The sequence below is a fragment of the Borostomias antarcticus genome (assembly GCF_949987555.1).
Source record: "Borostomias antarcticus genome assembly, chromosome: 4".
In the NCBI taxonomy this organism is placed as follows: domain Eukaryota; kingdom Metazoa; phylum Chordata; class Actinopteri; order Stomiiformes; family Stomiidae; genus Borostomias; species Borostomias antarcticus.
This window is the reverse complement of record NC_140237.1, coordinates 28356634-28379838: the sequence shown is the minus strand read 5'-3', so window position 1 is coordinate 28379838 and position 23205 is coordinate 28356634. Positions and strand designations below refer to the sequence as shown.

The 23205-nt window shown below is 47.9% G+C and overlaps 1 protein-coding gene across 1 annotated transcript in view; it reads left to right on the top strand.

The window, feature by feature from the left end:
• Positions 1–18936, top strand: part of LOC311308461 (transcription initiation factor TFIID subunit 4) — a gene marked incomplete at both ends in the record, with an annotated part of 70436 nt that extends 51500 nt beyond the window's left edge. Inside the window, one exon of the mRNA XM_084437420.1 lies at positions 18763–18936. Within this exon, the coding sequence (XP_084293546.1) occupies positions 18763–18936 (174 nt within the window). The remainder of the gene's footprint in view (positions 1–18762) is intronic.
• Positions 18937–23205: the final 4269 nt, after the last annotated feature.

Sequence of the window (23205 nt, the reverse complement as noted above, 5' to 3'; positions counted from 1 at the left end):
TCAAAGTCATCCCGAAATTCTGAGCTCTGCCATATGATGAATCTTACAAAAAAAGAAGAAGACGCCTGAATTCTGAATGTCAATTGGTCATTATAATAACCTGCTCATTGGGTTGTGTCCTCACATCATTCGCTTAGCTGCAATCTGCTGCAGCAATGCACACAGTATAAAAAAGCATAAATAACAAAATAAAAGCATTACTTCTGGTTTTTGAGTGCTGTGCCAACCTCCTTCACAATGTTTTACCCTGATCGTTTTATGAGACACCCCCCCCCCCCCCACACACACACACACAAACACACCCCTCCCCCCAGCATAGGACTAATGAAACCCAATGCACTCTCCAAACGCAGTCTCACACACGGCATAAACATGAGAATACATTTATTCCTGAACTGTTTGGTTTTTTTCTTAAATGTCCACTTTTAATTAGGGGCGAGTGTGACTGTGGCGCTGGCTAATGACCGCCCCCCCCTCCTCCTCCTCCCTTCCGAACGATTGCGCGGAGGAGGGGGGGGGGGGGGGATCTTAACTTATTTTCACTTCATTTTCACCTCTTCACATTTCTTCATTTCACATGGGCTGCAAAAGTGCCCGGGGGGCGTTCTCCTTCCCTTCTCCAGAGCAAAGTGAATGTGACTTTTCTAAGGGGGTCACAGGATGCCTGCAGGCCCTGTGGGTGTTACTGGACTGTTGCCTGCTCTCAGCCTCACTGAGGGGCTTGTCATAGATTTCATCTCCACAGAAATGGGCCGGCGGCGCGGCCTGGCCCCGAGCGCAGGCAGCCGGGCAGCCCGGCGTTATGAGGGCCCTCACACTGATTATTTTCCTCTGACATTGCATCCTGAGCTTTCCGCATTAATCCCAGACAAAGGCAGCCCTTCAGAGCTGTGCCCGGGCTCAAATTAGGGAGAGAGAGAGAGAGAGGGGGGGGGGTGGGGGGGATAATGACCTTCTTGGGATCCGTTGCCCCCTTAGCAAAGCTCCTGTTGAAACCAACCACCCCTCTTTTTTCTTTTCTTTCTTTCTTTCCTCCCTCCCTCCCTCTCTCTCTCTCTCTCTCTCTCCCACTCCGTTTCCTCTTCCGTCCACACTTTCGTTGTGTTCGGACCGTGACACAAGTCAAGTGACACAATTTTGGTACATGGGATTCCCGCCCCACCCCCTCCCCCTCTCTTCTTCCTCCCCCCTCCGTTAGCGGGTAGTCTGGCCGGGGCCCGTGCCTGGACCAGGGCTGCCCGGGGCGCTGAAAGCTGATAGCCAGTCAAGGCTGGAGTGTCTGTCTCCAGCCAGATCTGGTCTGCGGGAGGGAACAATGGGGGCCTTACAGGGCCCCGCGGGGGGGATTAAGATGCGGGGAGCCAATGAGAGGGGCCGCTCGCGGGGGCAGAGGAGGGCTCCGTGGCGCGGCCCCGCCGCCGGGTCACACACACACGGGCCGGGGCCGCGCTACACACACACACACACACACACAACACACACACACACACCAAACACATGGTGCTTTTGAAGTGCAGTACAAAGCCATGGGTGTTGGATGGAAGGAGGATGGAGGGAGGAAGATAGAAGGATAGAAGGAGGGCAAGTGGAGGTGAAGAGGACGTCATAGGCGTCATTTATAGCAGGCCATGTGTATTGACCTGCATGCTATCATTGTGAAGTAATTTTAACATTGGAATATTTTTATTGATTTCTGTGCTTGCAATGCACCAACCGTCCTTCGCATGCTGGTATCCAGCTAATAGCAACAAAAGGGCTTAGTGTTGTCTGTTTGGGCGGGGGGGTGGTGGGTGAGAGAGTTTTTATAGGGCGAACTCCACCAAAGAGAGGCTCAGCAACGGAGTACATTTAAGGTGAGCCTGCTCTCCCGGCTCTGCGGGCGCCTCCCCCCTCACGCTCGCGTCCTGAAGAGAAGGACCCGCCCGGAGCTCTTGAGACGTCGCCGACACGTTTACCCAGCTCTGAGCAAACCGCCGTCCTTATCAAATCACGGGGAGGAGGACCTTGTTTATTGACTTACTGTACAACAACAGTCGCAGCTAAGTCGCCCGGACCTGTACAGCCCTACCGCCACAGCGCCGCCCTCCTGTTTGTTTCACCTAGGCGCAATGGCGGGAAGAAAATAAAAAAAGAAGGTAGGTTAGAGATTTAATAGTGAGAAGGTTTCCACCCCCCCCTTTTCCATTTCAATTCATTTCGCCTTTTTACTTTGAGGGTGTAGATCAGAAAGAGAGAGAGGGGCGGTAGAGGAGAGTATTGGGTAGACGGAGAGAGAGAGAGAGAGAGAGAGAGAGAGAGGGGAGGGGGGGCACAAGGAAAACTGATGCCCTTTCCTCCAGCTAAATTAACAGGAATCACGTGGAAAACAATCTGAGCCGCCAATGAAAGGGGGAACCATTAAAATGAGCCCGGAGCTATGGACTGCGCCCAATATCACTAAAGCCTCACTCACTACAGATGTGCAGGCAGGCTTACAGGCAAACTATGCTCTGTTCTATAGCTACAATTAAAATCAACCTCTCTGCCAAAAAAATAAGGGTGGGGGGGGGGGGGGGGGGGGGAGAGGCAGACATGGAACATCAAAGACAGATTGAAATGTGTAGTCAGTAATAAGAGGTTGGTCTCCAAGCCCCGCGGTTCTCCACGGTCCCCTTGTTAATGAGAAATTCTGACCTCTGGTTTGTAAGTTAAACTTGTAATCTCGATTAATGAAGTAAATCAATCCCCAACTTGGAGTGTGCAGTTTCTAACCCCCACCCCCCCTCCTACCCCCCCTCCCCATCTTCTCCTTGTCTCTCTCTCTCTCTCCTCCTCCTCCTCCCCTGCTTGCCGCCCAACGTGCCGGCTGCCCTGCGAGTAAACGGCCATGTCTTCAGACAGACAAACAGGAAATCCAGAGAGCATCGTGGTCCAAGGGAGGAGGAGGAGGGGCAGGGGGCTGGGGACTGGGCAGGCTGCTTGGATAAAACCTGTACACCCCTCCCCCCCTTCTCTCTCTCTCCTCCTCCTCCTCCTCCTCCTCCCTCTACTCCACCTCTTCCTCCTCCTGACCAGCCCTCCGCCCATCTAGTGCGATTCACCGTATGGCAGCCCTGGAGGGGGGGCGGGGGGTGTCAGACCGCCGTACCCCCTCTCTATTAGCCCATCCTTAACATGGACAGTGCCTCCAGGGAGCGCCACTTACCGTAGTGTTTTGCCTCCGTCGTTCACCCCTCACGGATGGGGCTGCTGTTTGATGTAGTGGGCGCATAGGCATTGACCTCACGCTGGCTGTCATTTTAATCTCCCGGCTGATGTGCGGGGAGGATCTGGAGTGGATCTGGAGTGGAGCCTGCGTCTGCGCGCGTTGACGCTGTGACAGAACGGACCTGTGTGGGCTCTCTTCCCCACATGCTATATGAACGTGATGAAAGAGGCCGTGGAGATTGTAATGTTAGTTTGACTTTTTCTTTGTCTCTAGGCGGTTCTTTATTTTAAAAAATAAATAAATTCTCGAGCGAGGACAAATGGAGATGCGGTTGAGCCTCAAGAACGGTTCCAGGAGCGTCCTGGCGCTCTGCCACGTTCTCCGAGTGCTAACGGAGCTCGCTCTGCCCACAACCCTCTGCCCCTCGCCCTGTACAAAGTGATGCTAAAGTACCACAGCGGTCGGAGTCTACAGGCTAAAACACTGGAATAGAAACACAGGCCCCCAGTGTTCATATCAGTTTTATACCACAGCGGGTTTTCAGTAGGTTTAGGTGAGATTAATTCAAGGACCAGAGCTAGGACTGAAACCGACATGCCAATTTGTTGTGTATTTGTCTGCCACCATGCTGTTTGACATACTGTAATATGGAGAACATACGACTTTATGAGATAGCCGCCACTCGTGGTTTGTTAGGCTTTGGTATAAAACTGTCAACACGGATCAACGTCAGGGATTTCAATCCCCACATGAATGGAAATGGGGCAAGCCACCTCAGATATGTGGAAAGGGTTAAATAGTTATGAGTCATGGGTGTGAAAGATGTAAAGTTGAGCTGTAGACACGGTGCTTATCGAGGGCATAAACATTAAGGATGACTAATTAGAGCATGGGCTCATTGAATGTTACTGTAGTACCTTGGGCTTTATTCAATCAAAGAAGGTTTCATGAAGCAAATTATGGTTTCATTTCACCGAGAATATGAAATGTGGGTTCCATGTGAAGTTATAATGAAATACTCCACTGCTCAGTTAATATATCATGATTTGCTACCAAGCTGGAAAACAATCGTTTTGAGACTCTTTTTTTTTAGCAGGGGGAATATTGTTGCAGAGCCTGTAATGCAATGCTAGGCTGTATTCAGATACAGTAAATTGAATCAGCAAATTCAGAATCTCTGGCGGTGTACATTATGTCCAGTGTAGTAGCTTTGTCCTTAAGGGGACATGATAACTTTTGGGGAAATCTATCTATTAGAGTAAAAGGATATCCGCACACTGGATTATAGCTCCCAAAACTTTATTTGAGCAGCTTTTCAGCCAGCTTTGCCTTCTTCAGGCAAAGAAAAAGATCCTGTGTGGTTGAAAATGAGCTAATTTCCCCCAACGGTGGCGTGTTCCTTTAATACAGTAGTTATGGGAGCTCCCCCTCACCCAGTCAGAGTGAATGGAGGAAGGTGGTTGTTGTAGTGAGTGACACTGTGTGGCCATGGGCCTGGGCTCCTCTCCTACTCTGCTCCAGTCACCCTGCAGCTTCCACTCCAGGAGGCTCACTGCTTACAGGACCCTGCCCTGACCCCTGACCCTGCACCAACCTGCTCCAACACACACACAGATACACACACACAACCACACACACATACACACACACACTCTCTCACACACACCCTCACAAAAATACACACATACAGTACAAACACACTCTCTCTCTCTCTCTCTCTCTCTCTCTCTCTCTCTCTCTCTCTCACACACACACACACACACACACACACACACACACACACACACACACACCACCCCCACCAGGTCAGATTAGGGCTCATAATCACCCAGGCTGGCTGATGGTTTTGTATGGCGGCAGGACCGAGTAACCGTGTGCCTCGGAGCTGAGGAGATGATATCGGTCGGAGGGGAAGGAGCAGGACAGGAATGCTGGTGGAGACGTCGCCCCGAGGCACACGCACCACATCTGCTACGTCCGCTGCACCAGTCGCACCGGCCCCTTACTGTGGTAGCTGGGCTTTCTCATGGCCCCGTCACGGCTTACGTTGTGTTCGGTAGATTTCAACTCAGGGGAAACGGGATGGTTCTCTCATGACGTGTTTGTTTGTTTGTTTGTTTGTTTGTTTGTTTGTTTCCCTACCTTGAAAGCAGTCCGCAGGCGAGTGGAAACTCCAATAGAGCCTGTAGTCTCTAGTCAGCAACTGCTCAGCCCCCTCAGTCTCTGGTATTTTAGTGAACAGAACATGGGAAGCAGAGCGAGATGTCATAATACTGAGCAGGAACATGGCCGTGGCTATTTGGTGTGGTCGCACGATGTTTGAGTTGAGGTTTTACCCCTCAGCCAGCGAGGTCTGTTTCCACCTCTGTTGAGAACAACATCCCTGCTAAGTTTGCCTGAACTATGATCATGTTTGTGTTTGTATGTGTGTGTGCGCAGGAGACTTGGCTCCGCATAGACGGCATTTGTTTAGCAGTGTGAGGTCCTGGCCGGTCTAGCTGTCTAGACAATGGGGCACTGTTTAGAACTTGGGCATCGGGCCATGGTGAGGTGTGCTGTCCACTCCTCACAGCCCATCAGCCTAGCTAGACCTCAGGGATGGTTCCATCAGGACCAAGACAAAGGAATTTGGAAGCTTAGTCCAAGCTGTTAAAAAGCACACCAACTTACGCAATCAAGCCTCATTATTTTACTTGGAGCGAAACCATTTTTTTTGGATTCATGATATTCTCTGATTTCTTTGTGATATTCATAAATATATTTTACATTTATATATGTACATAAATGCGTGTATTTGTGCTAATACTGTAAAATAATCGTTTAGATAAGAAACTCTGTATTTCCATATTCATGGTGAAGCAGTGATCTTCCTCGTCTCTGCCTTTAAAACTTTGCCCTGAAATAATGGTTATATATACAGTTTTGACAACAAAGTTGAGCCCCGGGCCCTTAAAAGATACCCATCTTAAAGAAATTAATTACCTCCCTTGTTAATCTTGATATAATTAAATTTCTGAAGAATGAAATTTGCTGCAGTTTTCCGCTCAGCGTTGGGGCCATGGAGACGGGGCGATAGCGGCTGCTTTTCCTGCCTCCTGGCTAGGGACGCGGGGACGGCCCAACATCCTGGGCCCCACGCTCGGCTACGCCACTGCCCACACCCCATCAACCCCCGCTCGCCATCCCACGCCTCGACCACTCACAGGGATAGGCAGCACAGAAGGATGTCTTTATCACAGTACACCCATCCCTCTGTGTGTGTGTGTGTTTGCGTGTGTGTGAGTGTGCATGTGTGCGCGCGCACGTCTTTTTTCCATAGTCCTGGAGGAGCTGGAGCGTTGCAGCTCGGCCTGTGCTAACGCGGTTGTGTGGATGGAGGAGTTCGGGGAGGGAACGCTCTGCTAATGAAGTTGTGGATATGAAGCCTGTGTGAACCTGCTGGGCCCTGGAGAGAATCCACTCCTCTCTGGGTCCCTTCAGGAACTCCCGTGTGTATCTGTGTGTGGTCCTTTGTGTGTGTGTGTGTGTCTGTGTGTGTGTCTTTGTGTCACTTACCACAGCTATTTATAGCGCCTTCTGTGACGCTGTTAGAATTAGCCGTGATTGGTTTGTGCAGCGTAGCATTGTGACATTAGCAGGGAAGCAGTGGGTTTCTTGTTACTATTTATTAAAGTTTGTTTTCCTTAGATTGTGTTATTCCTGTCAGCTCCATTATCAGCTGGAAAGGTTGCCGCCTGGGGAGATAAATAAGTGAAAATGCTTCTTTCATTAAAACCTGGCAGGGGGCAGAGGGAAATACAGAAAAGTTGATACAGGCAAAAGAACTGCATGGCAGAAATGCCAACGTAAACATCGTTTTACATGTCAAGATCTCAGCTATTTGTTCCCCCTTTTTAAAATCGTTTAGCTGTAGCAGATCTGCTCTCAACGCTCATACATAAGACCACATACTCTTAGACCCCTTCTTGTATTTCGTGGTACTTTCAATGTGCTGTCAATATATAAGGTTACAGAGCCACTTGACTAAATACAGGAGCATTTTTTAGTCTTCCTCAGCATAGCTTTCATAAACAGATCCAACTTAGTTGACATTTTAGGATTTTCTTTCCTTCCTTTTATGCTACGTCTTCTTGGATCTGAGTGGATCTGGTGCCATGTGTATTGGTATAAGTCAGAAGGAGCAGTCCAGAAGATGACTTTTTATTTGAAGAGCCTTTGGTCGCTCGCCGGGGAAAGCTTGATTAAAAAGGAGGGCAACATATTGTTTGCAGATGGAGGTGCTTCAGGAAGAGTCTAATTGAATTCATGCACTGAGATGCCAGGCTAGCCAGAGCACCTGTCTGGCACAGACAGCAGCCGGCCCGCATGTGGCTCTGACACATTTACAGAGAAATCTGTCGGGGAGTTTTTTTTTCTCCGCCAAAGTCATTAGATATTTTTTCCCCTCGACGTTCACAGCAGGAACCAGTGAGTAAATAGAAGAGAAAGATGAGGGTGTGAGCTTCGCAGATCGCTCGCCGTCTGTAAGAAATGTTTGTTATGATGGTGGACTTTTATTTCTTTACCAACCCTTGTCTCTTAGCTAGGTCAAACTAGAGCAGTGTATATTGAATATATAATATATAAATTATTCATATTCATAGCTTTAGGTCAAACATACTCTGTTATGCTAATCTGTAAACTCTGCTAGCCCCCTTCTAAATACTCCATTGCGAGAAACCGGCCCTGCTCTGCACACTACACTCCCCCAACACCAGTCCTTCACTTAACACCAGTAAGAGAGAGCGCCATACAGCCATACTCAGCAGGGGCGCCATTACCGAGGCCTGCTGCTCCGCTGTCTGAACCCTAACAGTCTCCGAAACAAATGCTCCCCGATGTGAAACGCTCTGCGTCTTCGCCCCGTTCTGTTCCGAACACATTCTGAACATTTTGTTGCGATGCAATATCCTCAGTGCATTCTTTTTTTTTTCTTTTTTTTTTTCACATCGTAAAAAAAAACACAGCACGTCTAAAATTAGCTCCACAAAATGGTGGGAGCGAACGAACAGGCGGATGGGTCCATTAGTGTGGAGGGGTTATTGGCTGCCTCACCCCTCCTCATGGCGGCCCATTAAAACTGGTAATGCCTGCCTGGAGCCCAGCCTGGGGGAGCACAGGGAGGCCAGGGAAGGCATATTTCACATGCATCAGACACTGGAATTAAATAGACCAATGTTCCCTAAAAAGACTGAAGTACATCTCCTTCTGATGTGCGTCCCGGGCAAAAAAAAATCATTGATCTCAGAATGTCCCTTGGCAATTATAAAATATTAAACCCAAGTCGCACTTTTCCGCTCATCTTAATTTTTTTTTCTAGTTTCTCATCCTCTCTCTTTCTCTGTCTTTCTCTCTCCTCTCCCTCGCTCTCTCTCTCTCTCTTATTTTAGTTGCTTTTCATGTGATCAATTCAAGAAGAAATAAGTTAGTGATGGCTGCTCGTAATAAAGGCATTGTTTTCTCTCTTCTTCGCCACCAAAATCTCTGCTCATGGAAAGGGGGATGCTGTATACGCAGAAAAACAGACTCGTCCTTTAAAGATGTCTCAGAGAGGTTTTATCAGGCCTAGTAAATGACTGGAGTTCAGCTGAAACTGAATTGCAGCACACTGGGGATTGAGCTACGGTACGATGCCTCTATTTCTTAACCGCTCGCCCTCTAAAGCCTGTTTCACAACTCTGGGGACGACAAATATTTGTCAGCTGCTTTCCATTAGGGGCCTGTGGCCCCCGCGCCTGCCTTGGCGGCCCCTCTGTGTCCTCGGAGACCACGGAGGGGTCCGTGGTTAATTGCCCGAATCATTAAATTTAACGTTGATCTCAATAAATATATTCAGCCAGCTGTTTGACAAGGAACACAGTTCATTAGGTCCCACTGCTTGTTTGTCGTTTCCCTAATTAAGATTTAGAATCGATCACTGAGTTGCGTAACGCACAGAGCTGCCTGCCTTGTGAGAGGAGCCTCCCTGCTCGGCTTAGCAGAGGCATCCGCTCACTAAAGCTGTACCATTTAGCACACTGACTGCAAAGGGAATTAGACATCCTGTGCTAATTAGGAAGCCCAATTAACTGTGAAATTCAGGCATTTTTGACAAATAATCTCAGCAGAATTCAGACATCACCATTTACGGTACCGTCCTGATTGAACAGAGAGACAAAGAAAGAGAGAGAGAGAGAGAGAGAGAGAGAGAGCGACACTGCTGACTCTGAAATACCACTGTGTTGTTTTTTTTTATGTAAAAATTTGTATCCCACTGGTTTTAGTATCGTACATATCAATTTACATATCACATTTTCTGTCTTCCAGCTTGGAGTATGAATGTAGCGTACACTCATAGTAACTGTTCTATAGAAACAAAAGAGGGCAGAAAATACACCACCTAAGACTTTAGCATTGATGTTGGATATGGCAGCTCTTGTCCAAGAGCCAAGAATTTAAATAAACAGACTGATTACTCCTATTTCAGAGGGATGCATTAACGCTCCATCTGGTGGGCTCTCCCTTCTCTGAGGAGCACTACAATAGAGCTTTGTTGTGGTTGGAGCTGGGGAAGGAGAAAGGGCTGGCTATCATGTCAGCTAGCTAGCTAGCTACAGTAGCTAGCCGACGACCCAAATCATCCCTAACCGGCTCATTTGCTGTTCAACCTGACACAAAGAATCGTCCACGGCCGAGAACTTCTCCTTCTCATCTGATTCATTATCACATGTATTTTTTAGTTTGCATCAATTATGTATTTGTTGGACTAATGAACGCCCTCGACTGATAAAACTTTGGGAGAGTTGAGTGTAGCCGGATTTGGTCTCCTCGGCGTCTGTCAGCAGGCTGATTACATGTCATGTGAGTTCAGCGATAGATGTGGCTCTGCTGAAAGGCCTTTCTGACTGTTTATATACACACACGATGAGTAAGAGGGCTTAGGGTTGTAAACATACCTCCTGGGTAAGCCTACATCAGTGTGTGTGTCTGTGTTACTGTACATGGTGTAGATGTGTGTGTGTGTGTCTATGCTACTGTACATGGTGTAGGTGTATGTGTGTGTGTGTGTGTGTGTGTGTGTGTGCGTGTGCATGTGTGTGTGTGTGTGTGTGCGTGTGTGTGTGTGGCCCCTGGCCCCTTGACCAGCGTTAAATGGGCCCCTGCTGTCTTTATTACCTGTCCATTCCATCTGACCTGCTCTGTAACCGAGTACAGTGGAGGCGCATTGCGCTGAGCTCACAGTGGGTTGCCAGCCGTAGGAGCCTAACAGGCCTCCACCGAGAAACACAATGGCTGTGTGTGTGTGCGTGTATGTGGTGTGTGTGTGTGTGTGTGTGTGTGTGTGCCGGAGCTGTTTGGTTACCAGGCAGCGCCGAAGGTGTGTTTGTTTCGGGACGCTGCTGGGCACGCCTGTAGCTGCCTGCCCCCCCTGGCGCAGGAAGAATCAAGCACTTCCTTTTACAAAGATATGTAATTACTATCGCAAGGCAAGGGTGTGGGTTTTAAAAGCGAGTCAATATGTAGATAAGCTCTGCACATACACACAGCTGCCTGGGACAACGGGACGCTGTGGAACAGGTTGCCAGAACGCAGAGCAGGTACCGATAGACAGGAAGCCTCCGGGGCCTGTTGAGACAGCACCTGTTGAGAGAAATGGCTTCCAGGAGAACCGGAGGGAGTCCGGGAGGGGAGGGGGCGCCGTGAGCCCCATAACTGAAGAGAAACCGTGGCTGCTGCTGCGTGTCTACTCCTAACCTTTGACCCCCAATGGTGTGTACTAATTGTATGATTGGAGTCTCAACACTAGTAGGCTAACTCGTTGGAGTCGCAACACTAGTAGGCTCACTCGTTGGAGTCTCAACACTAGTAGGCTAACTCGTTGGAGTCTCAACACTAGTAGGCTAACTCGTTGGAGTCTCAACACTAGTAGGCTAACTCGTTGGAGTCTCAACACTAGTAGGCTAACTCGTAGCGTAGGCCTGCATTCTGTCTGCTGAATGTATACTGGCTCCGCCTCAGTATTCTAGGTCCACAAAATAAAAGCGTAAGCAGAGTCATTCCTTTGCCACTCAGTTTATGCCGTTAAAGTTTGGGTCGTTGTTTCTGGGGCGTCTATATAAAACATGAGCCTCCTCTCTCTCTGTCCTCAGAAGACAGAGACGTGGGATCTTAATCAGACCTGCTCTTCAGACACACCCCAGACTGCCTGCTCACACTCAGCCTGGGTTGTGTCAGGTGGTGGCGGTGGGGGGGGGGGGGGTTGGTGACAGCGGCGTAGAGACCTGGCGCTCCGCGATTAAAGATGGCAAAGAGGCCCCTTTTGTGTCAGTTTGAGATCAAGGACTGGTTATGAGTGTGAACCTCCGCTCCGCATCCCCCTGGTTCGGTGTATCCTGGAAGTGGAACGTGTCAGTCCTCATACCGCACAAGGGCTTGTGGAGAGACATTGACAGGTCTGTGTGTGTGTGTGTGTGTGTGTGTGTGTGTGTGTGCGCGTGCGTGTTTGTGTGCTGGGATCTAGAGTGCCATGGTGGCCCCCTGTCATCTTTGGAGCTCAGTTTTGTATGATTATTGGTATGATACTCCACGTTACTTCATGGGTTACTAACGGGCTGTCTACTGATGGGATACTGCCATATCTGGAGGTAGGCCACAGTTGTCAGTTGTCTTCGCGTAGTCAGGTCATCTTTAACACTCCCCTCAGCCGACTGGGTTTTGTTCGCTGGTAGAGTCTGTTTAGAGTGATTCATGGCAACATCAAAGGTTGGACCACTACCCTCGTTTGCCATCTTCCCCTAACTAACTATCGGGGGTTGCAAAACACCCCAGTGCCGTGATTATGAAGTTACCACCGTCTCATTCAACTGGAATTAAAAATTCACCACCACTGGAAATGACAGTGCCACGCCAGTGAAAGTAACGTGTGCAAAACCAACAAGGGCTCATTAGCATGGCACTGGCGGGGAGACAAGCATTCTGACTTTTTTCCGTTTTAGCTTTAATTGGGTTCACTTTATATATGAAACGCTTTGAATATTTAATGGTGAAAAGTTCCCACAACTGATAGCCTACTTTATGAACAGTAAAAGATAGTTGTTCTGATAATTGTCCAGGTTAACTAGAGTCTGTTCGACTGCTGATCTTTAGCATTTCTCTAGGTTCAAAGAGAAAAGCCCCTTAATGTGTTTTTGGTTTGAACAAATGGTTCCATGTCCATGTCTATTTCTGTAGCTTGTATGGTCTATCGAGATACAATTCCATATTCATTTTAATTAGACACTTTCAAGTCAATTTACAGTAGCTCCTCTGACCATCCACCTTGTTATTATATGCTATTAAAATAACTATTATTAGTACTATATTATTCATGTTAATGCAAGGACAGTTAATACATTGCAGTTGCTTAGCTTGGTAGTTGGCTAGTAGCTAGGTAGCTAGCTGAGCTATAAGTGTGTGTAATTAAATAGGCAGTGGATGGAGATGTTATTGTTGCTTCCCTACTTCTCAACGTCTTTTGTTCGTTTTTCTGAGGTTCCTTCTGTTTCTCTGAGGTTCAAAAGAAAAGAAAAAGAGATAACCAAGATTCTGTTTCCAGGCAGGAAAAGTTTGCGGTTCTTTGTTTAGAAGGAAGGTTCTGGGTGCTGCGCGCTGTTTAGCTTGGTGACCCTGTGTGCGACTGTCTTCTGAGGAACTGCAGGAGCATCCCTCCAGAGCGCGGCTTCGGGGGCGGCTTTCATCTCAGTTGTAACCTGTGGACTTTGAAACTCCGGGCGATGGAATTGCAGCTTTGTCAGTACACTACTAATTAGAAAATTCCTGACCTCAAGCAAGATGTTTTAATTATGTGTTGTGTCAACGAGTTTGCAGATTTAATCCGCCGTTGATACACAACTCAAGTGTGCTAACTGTGTCGCCGCACTAACAGCACAAAGCAGCTGGAATGGTGTGTGTGTGTGTGTGTGTGTGAGGTGGTGTGGGGTGTGTGTGTGTGTGGGGGGGGGGACTTGCGTTAGGGCTATCCCCCCCTCTTTTTCTCTGCTCTTATAACCTTGCTCCTCTCCTGCGTCACGTTTGTTTAAAGCCATCACATGCTTAAGTAGCCAAATTAGCCACGCGAGCTGATGTGCTAGCCTAGCGAAGAAGCCGGTCGGATGCGCGCCGGGGTCTGGTACAGGGCCGTGAGGCTGAACGCCGTGCCAGGGCTGGGGTGTGAGCTCTCTGTTGCTGTGAGTCAGTGTGAGGACGGGCAGGAGGGGGTTAAACAGAAATTGAGCGGGGGATGCTGGGGGGCTGCGGAGCTGCAGAACATAGCGGTGTTCGTGCGAAGGCAAGTCATTTCCCGAAACACTGCAGACACATGGCCCGCGGCGCTCTGAAACCTTTGGAGACCAAAATGGCTTGCAGGAGTTAGAAGTAATAAGGTGTTTTTTTTTTTTTTTGCCTTCTTTCTCCTTGACTGAAATTCTGCACGGTTGCTATGCATTGCCATGGAGCTGTGTAGCTGTTTTTGTGTTTTATGTGGGTATTAAGATGCTCTGCAACTGGCCATTTTGGAGATTTGTGGTCCTTTGGTCGAGAACCAAATTGAAGTTGTTTGTTTTGAAACTTAATTCACTCATTTTTTATCATGATCAGAATGCCAGACGTTGATCCTTTTTCCACCCTTCTATTCTCTCTCCCTCAATTTCAGATTTCTCTTTCTGAGTCCCATGGAAGCGTGCAGGAACCCTGACACCGTTCCACAGAAAAGGACTAGATTCACCTTAACATGGCTCAACACGCCTCTTGTTTTTTTTTTTTTAATATGCAGGCTAAAACCACTGTCGCAATAGCACCCCGAAGGCTTTTCCCCCTGAATAGGACCCCTTGGCGGGACCCCTGCGACACGGACAAAGGCGTCTCTGTCGGTGCCTGATCAGAAACCCGCGGTACTAGTTCCGTCCTGACCCTTCTGATTACCGGCGGACCGAACCAAAGCCTTTTCATCCTCTCTCCTGGTCTGGGCTGCCTCCTCAGCTTCAAAGAGCGGCTCCGGCATATAATCTGTATATGTACATCTGTGAATTATTATTCTAATTCTTTATACGTTTATTAGAGCTGAATAAACTCCACATCAAATACATCACTTGGGCGATGTCAAAAGGCCTAGGGCAAATCAGCCGACATCTGTTAACTCTTTCAAAATGGCCTCATCCAGCATGTCTGTGGGCGCAGGGGAGCGAGAGAGAGAAAGAGGGCGAGAGAGAGAGAGAGAGAGGGAGAGAGAGAGAGAGAGAGAGAAAGAGGGTGAAAGGGAGAGAGAGAGAGAGAGGGAGGGAGAGAGAGCGAGAGAGAAAGAGGGTGAAATGGAGAGAGAGATAGAGAGAGAGAGGGAGGGAGAGAGAGCGAGAGAAAGAGAGAGGGAGGGAGAGAGAGCGAGAGAGAAAGAGGGTGAGAGGGAGAGAGAGGCTCTCTGTTGCTGATTAATGGCGGTGGTAGGAGAGGCGCAGCAGGCCGAGCATGGAGAGGGAGTGGGGCTCTACTCCCACGGCTGGGCTCCCCACTGTAAACAGAGGAGCACGGGGGGGGGGGGGGGGGGGGGGGGGGACGTTCCCCGGCTGAAATGCAGCGTGGAGGTGAACATGTGGGAAAGCTTTGTGTCCTGGCGCACACTCAGTCAGCCTGCCAGCCCGTCGAGCAGTCTCTAAGACAGCCAGCCAGCCAGTCAGTCATTCAGATAAGCCAGTCAGTCAGTCAGTCAGTCAGTCAGTCAGTCAGTCGGTCGGTCAGTCAGTCATTCAGATAAGTCAGTCAGTCAGTCAGTCAGTCAGTCAGTCAGTCAGATAAGCCAGTCAGTCAGTCGGTCAGTCAGTCAGTCAGAAAGTCTCAGTCAGTCGGTAAGCCAGTCGGTAAGCCAGTCAGACAGGCAGGCAGATAGACATTCAGTGAGACAGACAGACAGACAGACAGACAGACAGATAGACAGACAGACAGCCAACCAGCCAGACAGTCAGACAGTCAGAGTTCCTTGACTGAGTGCGGTCCAACTGACTCTCACTCCCTCAGCACAAACACCACTTCTCCTCAGCCTATCTCTATTGTTCTCTATCGGCCAGCTGTGTAAATCACACACATACTGTAACTTACGCATTTTCTTGACATCTATATACTTCTTACACAAGCGATTACTCTCCCCGTGTGTGTGTGTGTGTGTGTGTGTGTGTGTGTGTGTGTGTGAGCGTGAGTGAGCGTGCGTGTGTGCTTGAGTGTGTGTTTGTGTATGTATATGTGTATATGTGTATATGTGTATATGTGTGTTTGTGTGTGTGTGTATGTGTGTGTGGTCATACGTGCTCTCCCCAGCCCCCCCCCCCCTGTGTGTGTGTGGCAGTAGGAGTGGCCTCTCCAGCGAGGAGGGCTGAGGAGGAAGTGCTGAGGCAGCAGTCCTGGGTCTGCTGGGCCGGCCTGCTCCGTGTGCCTGGCAAAGTGGACCATTAACCCGCAGCCTTGAGGTGTGACCCGAGCCAAATCCAATATTGGCTCCGGCATCAAGGCCCCGGTGCCACTCAGGTTCAAAGACGCTGATCAGCAAGAAAGGACCCCCCCCCCCCCTCCCCCCAACCCCAAACAATAAAGGACCCGAATGCAAATTTCTCAAGACACCTAGGAGCCGGGCTGTCACGAGACAATTAGAGACAGATAGTCAAAGGAGAGAGAGAGAGAGATAGAGAGAGGGTGGGGGAGAGATAGAGAGAGAGAGAGGGCGGGGGAGAGCGAGAGAGAGAGAGAAAACATGCATTATTAATCAAAAGTAAATTTAGCAAAGTGGGGCCTAATTCTGGCCTTGTCTTCACCCAAGGTTGAGGGAACCTGCTGGATGACCGGAGGACGGAGGACATGAAAGTCTGACCTGCTGACCGCATCCCTGTGAGGGATGTCACCCTGACCCACCCGGACTATGACGGAGGGAAGGTTACAGCAGTGTCCTGTCCTACTCACACTGACCTGTATACCCACAGAACAGCTCAGCGTTGGGGTGGGGGGGGCATCCCATATTATACCGCCTCTCTGTTCGAGATGTCGGTAAACATCCCTTAGCTGTCACCCTGATGATTAAGCGTCACGCCGAAGACAGTACGTACAGTACAGTGTTGAGCTCTGGACGCGCCATATCTACGTCAATAGTGTGTTTGCTGTGAAAGCACAATTGAGCTGTACATCTCTGTATGAGTGTGTGTGTTGAGTGTGTGTGTGTGTGTGTGTCGGGGGTGCGGGTAGCGTGGCGTGTCGTCTGGCCCGTCGGCACACTGTCGTGGGAGCATGGAGGTGAGCTTTGCGGCCAGGCCAGCGCTGATGCCGCGTTCGCCTCAGACACAACGTCCTCCATAGCCTCTCCTCACCTCGTGTCTCTCTCTCTCTCTCCTTCTCTTTCTCTCTCTCTCTCCTCCTGTCTCTCTCTCCTTCTCCTCAGGTTCTCTGTCCTCAGCTCCGAACTAGTCAGACGTCTGAGGAGATGTATTGTGGTATCCCCGCGCGTTTCCTAGGATGGATATGTCATGTGACATAATGCCTGCAGGGGTCCATCACTGATAAAATGACAGATGCTGTTTTTTTGCCTCATGGATCTTTCTCAGCGAAGGCTCCCTTTTTTTTTTTGACTTTTCATTTGGATGCCTTTCTCTCTCTCTCTCTCTCTCTCTCTCTCTCTCTCTCTCTCTCTCTCCCTCCCTCCCTCCCTTTCTCTCGAAGTGACCTTATGAAGCCTGCCATTTTGTCATTCATTTAATTTCAGGCTCAGTTTCCATGTAATTGCTGGTGACGGCGGTGCCGTGGACATTGACGTCTCGCGTTCCCTCCTAACTGACACTCAGCCATCTGCTTTTCCTGTTTCTGTTTTCTGTTTGTTGTTTTTTTCTCTTCCCCCGACATGAGTCTCCAGCGTGCGTTTGTGGGCGATCAGTCACCATAGATACAGACAACAACAGGCGGGCGTTTGCGTCGCTGGCGTACGTGGAGGGCTTATTAAGACTCTGGGGAGGAGGAGAGGAGGGCTGCTTAGTGAGATCAGAAGGCTGACCTTTCTCCCCACGTTTGGATCACTCACCCGGGCTCGGCTGTGTCCCCGAGAGGGCTGAGGCATTCTGGGAGGCTGGGGGGGGGGGGCCGCGATATCCGCGTCTCCCACCTCCCTACACCACGCACCCAGAGGCCACCCGCCCTGTCCATCCAGGTGAATGGATGGCCCTGATTGGTCGGCGCCAGGCGGCGCGTGAGTGGCAGTAATTGGCATGGCAGCGGGCAGGCCCATCTTTCACATGAGGTCAGTCGGGATTGGCCTGATGAGGCAGGGTCGCCTCTCAGTGTGAACCTCGGCCACCCAGGGCGGTGGGGGGTTTGGGGGGGGGGTCTGTCCCATGTGCACCTCGACCCCCGTCCCTCCCAACCTGTCCACATCAGCGACGAGAGCAGATGTGGAGAGAGAGACTGACCGACTGACCGACTGTCCAGGGTTTCAGACTATATTTTGAGATTTTTGAATCTAGGCGATGTCATATACCGTGTTCATACACCCAGCGTACCGTGTATGTGGTGAGCCTGGGTGACTTTAGCCCGGGTCCTGCAAATACATACCCTTCATATGTTTGCAATTAGGCTCTGTTTGTACTGTATGTTTATAGAGTGGTGCAATCAATGTAATTGTGAGAGGGTGTTCGGGGGAGTTCCTGACCAAAATGCCTGTCTTATTTCTTTCTGCCTGGATTCAAGTGGCCATTGGCTGGATTTGCTTCCTGGTGTTTTTAATTTGTTAATGTAAATTGTCCTCTGATTTATATCTGGCCTCTGTATACATCCATTTCTAGCCTTTTCATTTTTCTCTGCTTTTGCGCCGAATCAAATACAAACAAGGGGTCCCGTTTCAGAACAGAAAGTCAGTTCAGATCTGCGTCAGACGTTCGTGTTTACGTAGAGGAAACGTGTTCATTTCCAGGGTAATATAAAGAGCTATAAGGCACGCTTAAATATGAAGGATTGTTTCCCGTGCAGTGGGAGAACGTAGTGTTTTCCTGATCTTCGCGTCCGGCTATTTTAATTGTAATAAAACTATAAAAGATTGATTTGTTTCACCTACATTTCTGGACTTCATTAGTGAAGCAACTTTGATCCTGTTCTCAATGAAACTTGATGACTGTCTCTAAATATATAGGTGTAGCCTACAGTATAACTTTTGAGAGGTTTCAATCTCATTTCTGTAGACAGTTGTTCCGGTGAGATTCAATTTAGGATGAATTAAAACGATTTTTGGAGTCACAGTTTGGTATCTCTCTCATTGTATGTTACAAACATTTCAGGTACCGATCAATTTAAGCCCTCTCCCAGTCGGACGAAGGTAATCTGCTGCATTTGTCCCTCACTTCAACTTCCAACTTCCCACTTAATGTGTCCCTGGGGGTTAACTGGTTCTGCAGCAGGAGAAAAACAATGACACACATATAAACCCCCTTCCTGATTGGATGGTGTTGTGAGTTGATCTAGTGTGCCATCCTCTCACCCCTCCTGTCTCCCCTCTCTGTCCCCAGATGGCGAGCAGCTCCGTGGGGTCACCCGCCAGCGCCTCCGCGCCCTCCGCCTCGTCACGCCAGTACGCCCGGCAACGCCTCACCCGCGTCCACCTCAGGGACTTGGTCTTCTACATGGAGCAGGAGAGGGAGACCGCCCGCTCGCTCCTGCTCTACCGCGCCCTGCTCAAGTAGCCTCCTCCCACCTGACTCCCCTCCCCTTACCCCCCCCCCCCCCCGCAACGTGCCTTCAGTCGGGTCTAACATTTCAGCCCAGTGTCTCCGTAGTGATGTCTAACGTAGCTTTTGATAAAAAGAGAAAAAAAAACTCACAAAAAATCTATATACAATATATGGTTATGTGTCTTCTCTGTTCTTAGTTCATGGTTGGTATATACTGTAGATGGTTGAATTGAAGGCCATGTAAACTGTTTAGGTTTCAGTGGGTCTGGTTCTTTAAAGGAAGGATCTCTGTGTTGTTGTTGTTTTTTGTCTAAGGACCCGAGCCAGTACTTTCTCCATGTCCATTGGTTAACTGTTTATTTAATGTCCCAGATGAGACTGAATGATTCATCTCAAAGTTATTTTAAGGGATCATATTTTCAGATGAATATACAGCCTACATGATTTTCTAGGACTTATTTATTGAATAGAGTTCGATAAATATCACAAATAGACCCTCTTTTGGAAACACTATTGTTTGGACTGTAGAAAATAGCAGGGCATGACATGAAAGCCTCCATTAATGTAAATAGTTATTTTGAAGGATTTTGACCAGCATGTATAATAGTTTTACCACATGTAATGTTTTAGCGTGAGAAAAGAAAACTGTCAATACTAATATTCTGTCCAATCATGAGAATTGAATTTGTCAAACAAGACTGTTTTGTTTCTTCACTTGTCAAATGAGTTTTAATTCAGTGCAGGACTTCTCCTGATCCTCTCCAATCAAGACAGGCCATGCAAGTCCTCCCTGCCCCATCCACAGTCAGACCCCTTGTGTGCGAAAATGTACTTGGCAAATAAACTGCATTCGAATTCTGATACAAACCATAGTCAGAACAACCACAGTCCTCCAAGTTCAGAAGGTCCTGATTGGTTACCCTTGTTGAGCAAGGCGCAGTAGTTTATCCAAACTTATTGAGAGGCGTTTTGGTTTTGATCATGACTCAGATGTTGGCCATCTGTCTGTTGTTTGTGTCCACTTCTCAAACGCTTGAGCTTCTCTTGGAAACCGAGTCTTCGAAGCTACGCTGGACTCATCCTCTCAGCAGGCCCTTAGTATGGTGGTGTAAACCATCCCAGTCTCAGTAACACACTATGACATATCACATACCTACATGGTGTGCAGCAGAGCTGTTGAAGTAGACAGATGATTCTCTCATATTAACCTCACATTCTATTATTCTATGAATTGTGTTTTTAATGTGTCCGTCTTCATGTTATGTTTTATGGCGCATGGGGCCGGTGTCACCGGGCCACTGGTCCCCCTCAGAGGCGCATGGGGCCGTTGTCACCAGGCCACTGGTCCCCCTCAGAGGCGCATGGGGCCGGTGTCACCGGGCCACTGGTCCCCCTCAGAGGCAACGTGAGCTTGGCTAAGCCTCTGTGTCATTTCCAGTTTTGACCAGTCTTTATTTTCATGGCCTTTCTTCTTGGCTTGGTTTTAAACCATGTACCCTATGGCCACTATGCAGCTACAGTACTGTCTTGTGTTGCTTTGTAATTTATTATTTGATAAGTAGATAACACTAATGTGCGTCGAATGTTCTCTAACAGCACTCTACTCTTGTTTTTTGTATAACTATACAATGGTAAAACTGAACACAGAACGTTACTAATTGCAAGGACGTCTCTTTTGAGTATCAAGCAGTATTGCCAAGTGCTGTTAAAGGGAATTATTTTGTAACTATTTATATATTTTTTCTTTTATGTTATTTTTACATTGTCATTTATGATTGCCACATTTCAGGCAGTGAAATTGTATCTCAAAGTACCATATTGGAAAGAAAAAAAAAAAAAAAGCACAATACCTATGTTCTGTGTTTTAAAAAAAGTTTTAGATTATTTGTATGGTTTCTGAAACATACACAGGAGGACATTTCTACTACTTCAGCTTTTTAGCCAAAATACTAGAACAATGTTACTGATGTACACAGTTGGAAAATTAATGTTTTAATGTATGGATAATTTGTAAATATTGTTTACAAGACCCTGTGTTTATTAGAACTACGTTATTTTTGGTAAACTCTGTACATATCTTGAAAATTTCCTGTTTGTGTGAAAAGCATACTTCTGTATTTGTACCTATTTTGTAAAGGAATAAATAAGCTGTTTACTAAACTTACCAGATAGTGAGCAGTCTTTATCTTTCTTTATTGTATGTCTGCAATAGCTTAGTTTAAAGCGTTTTGTAAGACTTTTAGTAGCTACTGTATGAACCATATTCAGACATAACTTCAGAAAACCAACAATGTATTTTCAGGAATTGTTGTACCAAAATTCAATCAAGAAGTGAAAATTACTTAATTTCAATTTACTAGTGATACTGTATACATGCTAAGTATAAACTGAGTGCAAAGAAAAGTCCCCTTAGGATTCACAGCGTTTTTAAAAGACCCAAACATTGAACTCAGTTTGTTTCTAGATGCGAGGCCATTTGCAAGTCCCTTTGGAGCCTCAAACTGCTGATGTTGATTGAACCCTGAAGAAGGCGGGTGAGGGATCAGTGATGTGCTTGGCCTCACTGGCAGGACCAAACAGGTCTCATCGACTGAATTACAGGATCATGAGAGCTCAGTTTAGGTCTCTGCTCCTGAAATAAGTTTTATTTATTTAATGACCTCACAAGTTGGAATCTCTCTCAGGTTTGTACAAGTGTAAGTCCCTGTGTACTTCCCCTCTTGAGAATGAACCCGCTGAACGAACACAACAACAGATACGGTAGCACAGGGCCAGTAACGAGGCATACAATATACAGTACATCCTTTTATTATCGCAAATATGCAAGAAAAGTCAAATGGAGACACTGTAAATGAACACATGCCCTTTAATACCACAGTCTAATTGTTTAAAACATTTTAAATAAGACATTTTCACCTTAGTATACCCTTTTGAAATGTTTTTAATCCATATGTACACAACATAATTCTTGCAAATTTGAATTCTTCAAATGCTTTCATTCATTTCTATTTTGCAATGTAAGGACTGAGAGGTCTCTTCTTAGTGACACGAGGGCTCAGTTAAAACCCCAAAGTCCTGATAACAATTTAATATACAAACAACTGTACAGGTGAGCCGTCTCGATATCACGCCACACAGGGCAGTGGGTAGACTCCTGTATGGACACGACTGACCACTTACTTATCATGTAGGGTGGTACTGTACTGTGTGCGTTCGTGTACGGAAAGTGACCCAGTATCAATGAAAGATATATTACTGTAAACCTGCCACCTATAAATAAAAGGTGGTAAGAGGTATGTTATAAGTTTGACCCTTCTATCAAGGAACTGACCAAATTAAATGTTGGTCAGTTCCTTGAAGGTACAGTACCTAACATAGTTATCTGGGCTGCCTGGTTGCGGTTACAGTCACTTGAGATCCAGAGTTGACTCTGGGGCCTGGGGCGGTACGGGGGGGGGGTGTTGCGGTTGAGTTTTGACTCATCAGTTTGTTTGGCCTGGTGTGGTCCAGTGAGCCATGGGGTAGGTGGGGGGCTCCGTACAGCAAAGGGGGGGTATGGGATGACGAAATGGGGGGGCACAACCCAAGTCTCTACTGGCACTGCTGAGACGAGAGCCTGGAGGTGTGTGTGTGCGGGGGGGCGGTTCTAAAGCCTGACGTCCCTCAGCACATGAAAGGCCTGGTTGGCCATTCCCTTTGAGGTGAATGGGTGCAAAGGCCCAGGCCAGAGGCGGGTCAGAACAGAGAGGGTGTTGATTGGGAGCGCCCCCCGCAGGAGGTCTGAGCCGGACTCCCAGCTACACCCACCCCATCTTTAACAACTCCTAGGGTTGTTTAATCAGAGAACATAGAGAAAAATAGCACACGTCACATCTATATGAGAGCTGATTGCAACTACCACCCATTTTAATGAGCATTTTGGTCTGTTTAAATGGAAATGGCCGAGGGAGCTTCCCGACCACACTCAGACCCGCAAAGAGATCGGAATGGGCTCGTTTTTGATCAGTCTTCTTGGAATGGAAGAAACAGCATCTGTAAGTTATACACACATATACAAAGTATGAAAACTTGGCCTTTCTTGTTTCAACTCTTTGATCCAGAAATGTTGAGAATACAAGGCAGAGGAGAGGGGCACGGTAGAATAAGAGCCTCTCACTCAGTGCTCTCTGAGCAGTGCTCTGATGCTGGGGGAGTTCCGTTTGGGTCCTGCTGTAGAGACTTGTAAAGAACCATTGAAATAATCTCGTCTTAGATGTGACAATATTGAAACCCTGAAAAAAA